At 39.9% G+C, this 13,112-nt stretch overlaps 2 protein-coding genes across 2 annotated transcripts; both read right to left on the reverse strand.

The window, feature by feature from the left end:
* Window positions 1-8,701: 8,701 nt before the first annotated feature.
* Window positions 8,702-11,043, reverse strand: LOC138907541 (uncharacterized). The gene is made up of 2 exons (XM_070198140.1): window positions 10,615-11,043; window positions 8,702-9,100 (listed from the first exon to the last, which is right to left on the reverse strand). Exons 1-2 carry the CDS (start codon window positions 11,041-11,043, stop codon window positions 8,702-8,704), a joined length of 828 nt encoding a protein of 275 aa, XP_070054241.1.
* A 288-nt stretch (window positions 11,044-11,331) lies between these two features.
* LOC138907542 (uncharacterized) lies at window positions 11,332-11,778 on the reverse strand. Its single transcript, XM_070198141.1, has one exon. The coding sequence runs from the start codon at window positions 11,776-11,778 to the stop codon at window positions 11,332-11,334; it is 447 nt and encodes a 148-aa protein (XP_070054242.1).
* Window positions 11,779-13,112: the final 1,334 nt, after the last annotated feature.

Genomic DNA, 13,112 nt, shown 5'->3' on the forward strand with positions numbered 1-13,112 from the left:
GGTATAGCCGGGGCCTTGTTGCCGACATTTTCATATTACTCTTCTATTCTACTTAGAGGCTCCATAGACAGGTTGTGGGTTGTAGTTGATGTTGGGAATTGAACTAGAAATGTTGGTATTTGGAAATCATGTTTTTCAGTAATTCTATAAACTAGTAACATTTTGGAAATTATGAATAAAGCTGCTAATGGGAATGAAAAGGAAGTTGTTAATAAAATTTTTTCAGTGTTTGATTAATGGAGTACATCTCCTCTTTATTCATGGATGAGTTTGGGTAGAAGGAAATCTAATAGGCTTGCTTGGACGGGTTCTCTCGGTTGAGCGCCGGTCGCGCTCCTCGATTTTGGGGCGTGACAAACTTGGTATCAGAGCCTAAGGTTTTAAAGTGTCCTAGGATGTCTCGGAGCCGTGTCTAGTAGAGTCCTTCTTATCAGTGTGTTGTTGACCACATCTATAATGAGGAGGCTACTTGGACATTTAGGAATTTCACACTTCTTTGATACTCTAGATCGTGTGATAGAGCTCAAAATAGGAAACTAATTTCCTCGTCATGTCTCATTTTCCATATGAGTAACCCGTAAGTTTGAGGAAGCAAGGAGTGAATGAAAGAACCGGTTGCTAGGGGAAGTGTCCCTGTTTTTATTAATGTTGCCCCGCCACCAGTTTATGTGGTGAGAGCACCTAAGAAATGAAAGAGGATTATTGGCATTAATAAGCCGAAATGTTTGATATGAAAGAAGAGCCACTCAGGTTTAGCCACTTGGTTTATGTTGGATGATTCTTGAAATATGTTACGGTTGTTGAAAGAGGGGGCACAAGAAGAACAAATGCCCTTAGGTTAGATATACCTATTCCGGTCTTCCCGATATGCGGGTGAAAATAATTTGCGTCATGTTGTGAGCATGCTCAGAAGCGTGTTAGGGGTGGTAGATTTGGAAAATTCCAAAATTCCATACAATGAGTTGTTGCAGAGATTGTTACTCCCGCCATGAAGGCTTGGAGGAAGACTAAGGGAAATACTTAAGATGTATACAAAAAGGGTAAATATTAGGTACGTGGGGCGAGTCAGTTTAACGGACCCCATCCTCGTTGTGTGAAGTGTATGAGATGTCATTTGGGGGTATGTCACTATGGTACTAATGTATGTTTTGGATGTGGAGTAGAGGAGTATCAATTAAAGTATTGTCCTGTCAATCTAAAGTCATCAAGTAAGTCACTCCTTGATACCTTATTGTGAACACCGCATTATTTCCCTTGTTGTATATGTACATCCATATTGAAGGGCCCTACATAAATATGGTCTTAACCAAAATGCTGAATCACAAAATATTCCATGTACCTACTCTTTGAACGAGACGCAGTATTCGTGAAGCCTCTTGATCGCAAATTCTCTTATTTACAACCTCTTGTGGAATTGAGCTATATAATTATGTCCTTGAATTGATTTATAACTCTAGGAGTAATACTTCCCACCTGATTTCCTAAATTCTTAACAAGAGACCATACCTGATGAATTTCGTACAGAACCTTTTAATTCAAATGGATAATATATGCCCACTTGTGCTTATGCATGCACAGTCATAAAGTTTACCTATGTAGTATAAAATCCAATGTATAGTGGCCTAGTGTTGAGATCCTTCTTAAGCCACTCTTTCTTCTCTCCGGTGTATGTGGCTCCTATGGTTGGAACAGTCACTTTACTCCTTTATGAATAGTATCATGAATCATTTTCATTGTTTATAACATGAGAGCATATCTAAATACCTATCACATGTGTATATTTAAATTGGAAGGGGTCACTTCTCTGCACAAAGTTTTTAGGAAATTTGAAATTTTCACAAATTCGTCACAAGAAGATCTTTTTGTTTGTCCATCTCAGTATGACTTTCATGTCCACCTAGAACATGCCTCAGTGAATAACTTACTTTGTTCCTAGTATTGTAGTTGCCCATGAAGTGGCCTTGTATTGCAACTTGAGAGTTATTATGGCAAAAACATGTCTAGCTCACAGCAAAGTATTCATTCTCTCTGACCAATACATGATTTCATCGCAACATTAAGATGTCCTAGCTACATGATTTCACTTGTGTGAGGTCGAAAGTTAAGCAGTCTTATGATGAGCATATTGAATTGAAAGACAAATTTGTCGTATCTCTAGTCCTCTCATATAGGACCAACTATTGGCAATGGTTAAGTTGTGAGAATGATAATAATCTCACAAGTGTTCAACTTCTTTTTCATCCTCATGGGCTTGTGACATAGATTCCTTTTGTCAGTTAATCCTAAGACCATAATGCAATTTCATGCATTTTGAAACCCATATCACATTCGGGGTGCCAAAATATTCTCATTTCGAGTTGAACTGATTTGCCCTACATTCCAAGAGGCGACTGGTGTCACGTACTTGGCTATTTCTCTTTGAGGCCTACTATTGTCGAACAAGGCACATATGGAATGAAACAATTGTTGATGTCCTTTTCATGACTCTTAGTCTTCCAAGAATAACTGACGCTAATGTCTTTATCCTCCCGACCATGCCTCCCATATGTCACATGTCTAAAATGACTCATTTCTTTTAAATCTCAAAATCATGAACATGGTCCCTACATTATCAATGCCTACTAGGCAACTCTATGCCTCATGTGTCGAATCAAGGATGTCATCACAATGATTAACCATGTCAGCACTATTGGTAGTAACTTTCATGTCTCTTAGGATATAACCTCCTAAAATGACCTACTCAGCACATTGATGGAATCTTGAAAACAATTCCAGCCCAATCTCGGACCTCGTTGTTCCTATTTATAGTAACCTATGAGGGTTGAAGGGTCAAACATGTCAAAGAAGAAGTATCATCCCGTGATCAAATATATTGGAACGGAAGTTTTATGGTAATATTAAAGCTAGCACATCTTAGAGTAATTGTTGGAGGTCGCCAAAGGGTTTAGTTTGGGCGTTCGACGTAGTGATTTAGAGTTGAAGAAAGTGAACGGGTTATTCTTAAGATTTCCTCTATGAATATATTGGGTGAATTGTTAAGGAAGGTAAAGTATGTGTAGTCACATTAGGTCTTATGGAATCTTGAAGGAAATAGGCCAAACTATGAGTATGATATTTCCCTATTATTGTCCTCCGTGTACCCGATGTATCATGTGTCTCCGTCTATGAAGGTAATTATAAATCCTTTGTCTATCGTTCTGGTGAAATCTAGCGAATGTGAAGTTAATGGATAATTGGATTATGAGGGGTATATAGTTGTCTTCCCTGTTAGATAAGTCCGAAAACTGAGATCTGCCTCTGTCAAAGTCAAGGAAGTATTCTCACATGCTTGTATAACCAAATGGTTGTGATTCAAAAGGGTACTTGTTTTTTTTATTATGATTTAATTATGTGCAACTCATGTCTAGATACCACTTCTGTTAATGTAATGCCCTTAATGTTGAGATCAGTGTTGTTGAAATATACTGTGATACTTTGTTGAGTTATGGATATGTTGTTAGGGTGGTTTTGGTGATTCTCTGACAGGTGGTTAGACCCAATTACAGGGGAGACTCTGCCGAAATTTCTGAAAAGTTTTGGAGTTAGTCAAATTTGGGGGATTGAAATGTTGGAAAGAAGAGTTGAGTTATGTTAAGTGTTTTGGGATGGACTCTACTCCTAATTCGAGGACGAATGATCCTAAGTGGGGGAAAATGTAAGGCCCCGTAAAAATTTCCTAATGATTTAAGTTTTTATAGTGTGCCAAAGGTATCTGGGAATAACGTATTTTATTATTAAAGGAGACCTATGAGGTAGAGCCACATCATGTTGAATTGATAATGTATGTTTAAGGTGTGTTGGAACATAATAAGGAGTTTTGAGAATGGCAAGAACTTGTGTGGAACAAGTTGGACACATTAAGTGGCAAGGATGTTTCAATTGGCACAAGCCCCAAATTCAAATAAATATAACTCCCTAAATATAATGATTTATGTGGTCATCTACCTATCAAATAAAGAGCTTTGAATCTAGTTTCCAACGCATTAAACGGTTTGTCATTTGGATATGTATACAGTGAGTTATGTCCATTTTACTGGACCTATGTCATATGCGCGGCCAAATCCGCGGCCGCGCACGTAAGAACCCATTAAATACCCCAAGGACAGGTATAGAGAGGGGCTAAGTCATTTCTTCAATACTAGGGCTTTCTCTCCACCACCCATCCGGCCAAGGCTTCAAATACACATCTAAGGTGTGTTTTTATGTTGATTTCACTTCTCAATCACTAGTTACAACAAGGTTTTGTATTGGATTCCATAGGATTTCTTCAAAATCTCAAGAACACTCCAAAAGTTGACTTTCAGGATTTGGTCTACAAGAGGTAATCTTTCACCCTTAAACCTACATGTATGGATTGTTAGTGAATAAATGAGCAAGGAATAAGTACTAGCACTTATGAGATGGTGATTGGAAGCCATAAATACTTAAACTAGATTATTGGGTGTGGTAGAGATTTTGTAATGAGTTAATTAGTAAAATTTGGTAGATGTGAGTTCATTGGTGATTATAATGGTGCTAAGAAGGTAGTTAGTGGACAAAGGATATTGTAGTATATCTTGATGGTGGTAAGGAGGTATTGTTGGAGAAAGAAACACCATTACTAGAGGTAGTTGAATGTTATGCACATCTAGTGTTTGATAAAAAGCTCAAGTGAGCTAGAACCATGATCATCTTCCTAATTTTGGTTCAATTTGTTATATTTCTAAAATAGATTGAAGTTGTTAAGAATTGCAGAACCTTATAGAGTTTAAGGAATCTAAATTGATGTATGTTGGCTAAACTTTCTCTCTTAGAATCGAATTCCATAATGTTTCCGTAAGATCAAGTATGATTGGCTCAAGATTTCCTAACTTCTATATTCCGGGTTATTCCCTATAAACTTGGTTATTCCGAATGATCCTTATGTCGAAAGATAGTTGTTCAAAGCATGGTTTGCGTATTAAAATGCTATGTCTTTGAGTCGTGTTCCAAATGAAGGTTATGATGCCAAATTGTGTGAGAAAATCTCAATATTCTTAAGACTCTTAATTGCTAATATGTGTACCTAAAGTCTTGACTGAAAATGTCTTGTGGTTGATAATCTATAAAGATGCTTGAAGATGAAATAAGTGAATTGGGGATATAGAGTGTGGCCAACGTGCCAAGAATTTAAGTTATGATTGAGGCTAGTAGTGCAAATGATTTCAGAGGATGTGATAAAGAATATGAAATGAGCCTCGACTTAATTGTTTAAAAACGATTTCGAAAATAGAATTGCCTAAAAGCTTTTGTACTCAATTCATGCCCATAAGTGGCTGCTTTAACTAATGCTTTGCTTTATAAATATATCAAGTGTGATTCGAGTTCTATATACTCATGTGTTAAAATTGTACCTTGTCATTCTGGGGAAGAGTATTGCAAGAGTAAATGGTGTATTGATTGTTTATGATTTTTCATGTGTGTTTCTATTGTTGGTTGGTATGCCTCATTCTTTGGGAAGAAACCATTTGTGTTTGAAATTCGCATTTCAAATGGATTTGAAGTATATGATTTCTAAAATTTTCTATATGTTGATATTTGATGGTGATCTTTGAAACTGAAAGGGGTGAAAGTGTGGAATATGAAATACGGCTATCGTGCTAGGAATAAAGAATCTTGTGAATGGCCAAATGAGCCAAGAGAATATTGTCGTTGTGAATGACTGGAAATACTAATGAGAACTTATACAATGTAAAAGATGTTGAGGTGAGTATAATTGTATTTATGTTACCTCTATGTGCAAATCAAATAAATAAAAATAATTTTGGGAGCATCATTAGTAAAACCGAGGAAGGGTGGGTCATAAGGCCCATACCTGAAACTACACGTACCGGTGTAGGGGTGGATTCTGGTTATTCCCCTTATTTGGGATGAAATTATGATATTATTTCCCTTAATTGGGATGAGATGGTAATAATTATGGAATGTAAAAGATCAACCCACACGACATATGTGGGAAGACGGCCTAGCTGATCGGGTGGAGATCGGACTCCATGTTGCGCACATGGTGGTACTATTCTTGGTAACAACTTTCTTTTGCATCACATGTCAAACCACATTGTCCGGGGGGAGATGGCCTAGCCGATTGGGCATGATCGGACTCCGTGCTAACAAAGACAGTAGAATATCGATGCTAATGATCTCCCAACCAAAATTGTATATGAGGTTTGTATTTTGAAAATTATTATGTTTTAACTGGACATTTGGATATTGTTGATTGAGATTTGTTGTTTCTATGTGTTGCCTTTTCTTATATGGGCATTCTATTTTGAAAGGGAACTTTTAGCTATACATACTAGTGCTATTCGACAGTGCTAACGTCCCTTTTGCCGGGGGCGCTGCATCTTTAATGGATGCAGGTGGTTCTACAACAGGCGGCATTGATCAATGATAGCATTGCACTCTTTTTCAGCTGATTTGGTGAGCCCCACTTTATTTCGGGGTCATGTATCTTTTGTTTCTCATGTACTGTAATTTGAGGTATAGCCGGGGCCTTGTTGCCGGCATTTCCATATTACTTTTCTATTCTACTTAGAGGCTCCGTAGACAGGTTGTGGGTTGTAGTTGATGTTGGAAATTGAACTAGAAATGTTTGTATTTGGAAGTTATGTTTTTCAGTAATTCTATAAACTCGTAACATTTTGGAAATTATGAATGAAGCTGCTAATGGGAATGAAAAGGAAGTTGTTAATAAAATCCTTTCAGTGTTTGATTAATGGAGTACATCTCCTCTTTATTCATGGATGAGTTTGGGTAGAAGGAAATCTAACAGGCTTGCTCGACCGGGTTCTCTCCGTTGAGTGCCGGTAGCGCTCCTCGATTTTGGGACGTGACACATGGTCATGTGGTACCTTGTATGGCACTAGTCCATAAATATCAGGTATTATAGCCTGGACTGTATTTTATCCCAAATTGACAAACTTTAACGAATACTCATTCTTTGATTTGTTTACCCTCTAATCTTCACGTCACTCACTTATCACTTGTTACAAATAACATAAATACTTATAACCTCAAAAATAATCTCATTCCTGAGCTTACGTCGATTAACTTACGGCGAAACTTTAACGTACGAAATGCGGGATGTAATATCCTTTCCCCCTTAGAAACATTCATCCTCGAATGTTTAACTCCCCGTGATCTATATAAATTTTTGGCAGAGTCACCTTTGTAACAGTACTACTACCGACCCTTCTCATAGAAAACTCAATGATTCAATGCCACATAGGGCCACAATCATCATTAACGACAATAACCTCACACGACCAATGACAATAACTAAAACATGAATCCATACATGCACCTTAAGGATGTGATATTTCAGTCAGATCCTCATCTGGAAGAGGAAACAAGTGAGGATACCTAGACTTCATGTGTTCTTCAACTTCCCAAGTTATTTCTTCTACATTATTGTTTCTCCAAAGTACTTTCACCTAAGCTACGTCTTTAGTCATCAATCTTCGAACCTGTCTATCTAGTATAGCAATGGGAGTTTCCTCATATGATAGCTGCTCTGTGACCTGAATATCATCAACTGACATAACTCTGGAAGGATCTCCGATACATTTACGGAGCATAAACACATGAAAGACTAGATGTACAGACTCCAAGTCAGAAGGCAAGTCTAACTGACATACTACCTGGCCTACCTTGCGTATGATCTAATATGGTCCAATGTACTGAGGGCTAAGTTTTCCTTCCTTACCGAACCTCATAACACCTTTCATCGGTGATACCTTTAGGAATACCCAGTCGTCAACTTAAAACTCCAAGTCTCGTCGTCGATTATCTGCATAAGACTTCTGACGGCTTTGAGCTGCTAATAGCCTTTCCTGTATAAGCTTAATCTTCTCGATTGCCTATTGTACCAACTCTGGTCCTACTAACTTAGTTTCCCCAACATCGAACCATCCTATAGGCAACCTACACTTCATCCATAAAGAGCTTCGTATGGAGCCATCTGAATACTGGAATGATAGCTATTATTATACGCGAACTCAATAAGCGGCAGATGATCATCCCAGCTACCCTTGAAGTCTATCACACAAGCCCGTAACATATCCTCCAGTGTCTGAATAGTATGCTCAGCCTATCCGTCTATCTGGGGATGAAATGTTTTACTAAGACTTACCTAAGTTCCCAATCCTTTTTGGAAGGACCTCCAAAAATTGGCTGTAAACTGAGCTCCTCTATCCGAGATAAAAGATATAGGGACACCATGAAGTCGTACTATCTCCTTAATGTAAAGTCTTGCATAATCCTCTGTGGAATATATAGTTCTAACAAGCAGAAAATGGGCTGATTTTATAAGTCTATCAACAATCACCCATATAGAATCGAACTTATGCTGGGTACGGGGTAAGCCTATGACGAAATGCATATTAATTGCTTCCCACTTCCAAGTTTGAATCTCTATAGCCTGCAATAATCCACCGGGTTTTTGATGCTCAATCTTAACCTGCTGACAGTTAGGGCACTAAGCAACAAACTCCGCTATATCCTTTTTCATTCTGTCCCACCAATATATTTCCCTGATATCATGATACATCTTTGTTGCTCCTTGATGGATAGAATAACGAGAATAGTGAGTCTCTCCCATAACCTCCCAGCGCAGCCCTGAAATACTAGGGATACATAATCGTCCTCAATATCTAAGGATTCCATCTCCTGTAATCTCAAATGGTGTCTTATCCTTCTGAGGGTTTGTATCCCTGTAATAAGTTAACACCGGATCCTCATACTGGCATTCCTTCACTTCAGTTACTAAAGAGGATGTTGCCGCGTCCTGAAAAGTAACTTCGGCATCACCTGAGTCCAGTAATCGAACTCCAAGACTAGCTAGCTGATGAATGTCATGGGCTATCCTACTCTTCTTTGGTTGTAAATATGACATGCTACCCATAGATCTACGGATGAGGGCGTCAGCTACTACATTCGCCTTCCCCGGATGGTATAAAATATCAACGTCATAGTCTTTCAGTAGCTCCAACCATCTCCTTTGGCATAAATTCATTTCCCTTTGCTTGAAGATATACTGAAGGCTCTTATGATCCGTATAGATATCAACATGAATGCCATACAAGTAGTGCCTCCACATCTTTAGTGCATGAATCACCGCAGCTAACTCTAAATCATAGGTCGGGTAATTCTTCTCATGCTTTCTTAGTTGTGTAGAAGCATAAGCTACAACCTTACCATGCTTCATTAGTACACAACCCAATCCAACACCAGAAGCATCACAATAGATAGCATAACCATCGGTTCCCTCTAGGAGTGTTAGAACTGGTGCTGAAGTTAGTCTATCCTTCAATGCATGGAAACTCCGTTCGCAAGCATCGGTCCACTAAAACTTAGCTCCCTTATGAGTCAACTTTGTCAATGGTGCTGAAAAAGAAGAAAATCCCTCTACAAATCTTCTGTAATAACCTGCCAAACCGAGAAAGCTACAAACCTCCGTCGGTGTCATAGGTCTAGGCCAAGTCTTTACTGCCTAAATCTTTTGTAGATCAACCCGGATACCTTCACCTAGAATAATATGCCAAAGGAAAGCTACAGAATTCAATCAGAATTCACATTTAGAGAATTTTGCATACAACTTCCTTTTTTGTAGAACTCTGAGCACAGTACGCAAATGATCTGCATGCTCAGTCTCTGAATGAGAATAAACCAATATATCATTGATAAATACAATCACGAACAGATCTAAAAAGGGTCTGACGCGGTTCATCAAGTCCATGAATACTGCTGGGGCATTGGTCAAACCAAATGACATAACACGGAACTCAAAGTGCTCGTATTTGGTCCTAAATGTTGTCTTCGGAATATCTTTCTTCTTAACCCTTACCTGATGGTACCCGAACCTCTAGTCTATCTTCGAAAAACACTTGGCACCTTGCAACTAATCAAATAGATCATCAATCCTCCGGAGCAGATACTTATTCTTGATTGTTACCTTATTCAACTATCTATAATCAATACACATCTGCAAGGAACCATCTTTCTTCCTCACAAATAACACAGGTGCTCCCCACGGTGATGTACTAGGTCTCATAAAGCCATTTTCAAGCAAGTCCCTTAGTTATTCCTTCAACTCTCTCAACTCTGCAGGAGCCATTCTATACGGAGGAATATATATTGGCTGAGTATCTGGTAATATGTCAATAGCAAACTCAATTTCTTGCTCTGCGGAAGACCCGAAAGCTCATCGGGAAAACCATCAAGAAACTCGTTAACCACAGGGATAGATTGAATGGTTGGTGACTCTACTTTCACATCCTGAGCCCGAACCAAGTGATAAATATAGCCCTTTCTAATCATCTTCCCTGCCTTGAGATAGGAAATAAACCTACCTCTCGGCGATCCCATATTACCTTTCCACTCCAAAATAGGCTCCCCTGGAAACTTGAATCGAACCATCTTTGATCTACAATCAACGTTGGCATAACAAGAAGCCAACCAATCCATACCCAGTATAACATCAAATTCTACCATATCTAACTCAATTTGGTCTGCTACTGTAGATCGACTATGAACTACTACTGTACAATCTCTATATACCCGCCTAGCTATTACTGGATCCCTAATATGTGTGGACACCTCAAAAGGTTTAACCAACTCAGGTTCTATTCCAAGCTTACTAGCAACCAACAGGGTAATATATGATAGGGTGGAACCTGGGTTAAGCAATCCATATACATCATATGAGGAGACTGATAATATACCTGTAACAACATCAGGTGATGAATCCTGATCCTGTCGACCTGCTAATGCATAAATGCGGTTCTGAGGACCGCTCGAGCTAGATGCTCCACCTCTGCCTCTACCACGACCGATTGGTGCTTGCGAACCTTCCCTAGGGGGGCGTACTGATGATGACGAACCAACTACAGATCCCGTTGGCTGAACTATGCTTGTACCACCTCTCATCGGACAATCTCTCACAACGTGGCCTGGATAACCACAAGTATAACAAACACCCAACCCCATACGGCACTACCCGACATGCTGCTTACCACATTGAGCACATCGTGGAAAGGGCGGCCTCATCTGACATGACTCACCCCTATACTGTAAACTTGAGGCCCTAAAATTCTGACTAGGCCCTGAATATGTGGAACGATCAAATCTCCTATCGGCAAACTGAGGGGGTGCGCTAGCCGATGGCTGGGCTGGATACCTCGGGTATTGTTGTCTCTCACCACCTCAAAATTCACCAGAAGGACCCGAAGATCTTGCTCTCTTACTCTGGCCCCTATCATGCTCACGATCTGCCCTCTACTTCTTCTTATGCTCCTCTACACCCTGAGCGTATGCCTGAATATGAGAAATATCCATGCCTGGCTGAAGTGAGACCGACATACAGTCGTTAAGCAGGTGTGGCTCCAACCCCATCATGAACCGGTGAACCCGATCCTCCTTCTTAGATAAAATAGTGGGAGCATACCTAGCCAACGAATCAAACTGAAGAATGTACTCCCGAACACTCATGTTACCCTGCCAAAAGGTCAAGAACCTATCAACTCTAGCCCGTCTAAGCTTTGGTGGTAGATAATGATGAAGAAAAGCCTCTGTAAACTCCTGCCATAATGCTGGAGGGGCATCCTCACCTCTGGATAACTCCCAAGACTCGTTCCAATTAACTACAACATCCTGAAGTCTATAGGAAGCTAGCTCAAGTGACTCAGTCGTAGTGTCCTTCATTACCCTCAAAGTCCTCTGCATCCTATCAATAAATACCTGAGGGTCCTCGTTTGGATCTGCTCCAGTGAATACCGAAGGGTCCAAATTAATGAAATCACAAACCCCCACACTAATGGCCCTATTTTCATGAGCAATACCTACCTCCTGACGCCAAGCCTATGCGGCTACGAATCGAGTTAATAGCTGAATAACATCTCTCATCTCCTGACCCGGTGCATCTAGCTGAGGAGCTGGTTGTACAGGGGCAGGTGCTGGAGCAGGTGCCCCTCCGAGCTGCTCTGGAGAGGGCGGGGCATGTGAAGTCTGAGATGGAATCTCACTATGAGACTCTCCCGAGCCCTGGTAACTCGTGGCGCTCGACTAGTAGTCTCATCAACCACGGACTTGCCCTTCTGGGTGGCAATAGCCTTCTTAGGCATCGCTGAAAACATAACACATCGTTAGGAAAATGAATTCTTATATCGCACGATCTAAGATAGGAAGGGAGGATAATATCCTATATGTCCCGTAGCCTCGCATTTATAAATGTGGTGCACAAAACACTCATAAACAAGACTCTACTAGACACGGTCTGTAGACAACCCTAGGACAGAACTGTTGTGATACCACTTTTGTCACGACCCAAACTGATGGGCCATGACGAGTGCTCGAGTCCTACCTGTCGAACACCCCTAAGCATGCGTCTAAGATATAAACATGAATTGAGGGTAGGTCATGAATAACATATGTCAATGAACTACTGAATCACGTGAATAACATACGTGAAGAAAACATGTCCAAAAGACATATATACATATACATGAGGAATACAGTAGGGCGAGCCGACAAGGCTGCTATAGACAACTATATATCCCAAACTGGAAGCCGACAAGGCCGCATACTATCCAACTATACATGACTGTCTACAAACCTCTAATAGAGTGTACAACTGTATAAAGGACAGGACTGGGCCCCGTCGTACCCATATAGACATACAAAAATAGCGTACCAAAACTAATAACAGCTCCAGATCAAGTAGAGCACACTAACTCTCGCTGATCAAGGATCCTAAAAAGGGGGACCGTCAACCTTTCTACCTGCACCTGCGGGCATGAAACACAGCGTCCCCAGGCAAAAGGGACGTCAGTACGAATAATGTACAAAGTATGTAATGTCAAGAAAATTAGTACATAAAAGACATAAATGAAACATGGAGTAAAGGAATATGCCCGTAAGTCTAAATAACTTAGTGAATCCTGAAATATTTATAAAGCCATCTGGTCATGGGTCAATGTACATGTATAAATGAATGAAATGCATAAGAAGTAAGTTTATAAGATTTCTTGAAATGTCATAAAATCAACATGTCTTAGGAT

This window comes from Nicotiana tomentosiformis, chromosome 3, assembly GCF_000390325.3.
Source record: "Nicotiana tomentosiformis chromosome 3, ASM39032v3, whole genome shotgun sequence".
NCBI classification, from domain to species: domain Eukaryota; kingdom Viridiplantae; phylum Streptophyta; class Magnoliopsida; order Solanales; family Solanaceae; genus Nicotiana; species Nicotiana tomentosiformis.

Excerpts from the sequence above, each read along its gene's own strand:
- LOC138907542 (XM_070198141.1), bottom strand. The coding sequence starts at position 11,778 with ATGCAGAGGACTTTGAGGGTAATGAAGGACACTACGACTGAGTCACTT.
- LOC138907541 (XM_070198140.1), bottom strand. The coding sequence starts at position 11,043 with ATGGGGTTGGGTGTTTGTTATACTTGTGGTTATCCAGGCCACGTTGTG. Across the intron at positions 9,101-10,614 it reads ATCCAGTAATAGCTAGGCGG|AGCCTTCAGTATATCTTCAA; the intron begins GTATATAGAGAT and ends ACGGATCATAAG.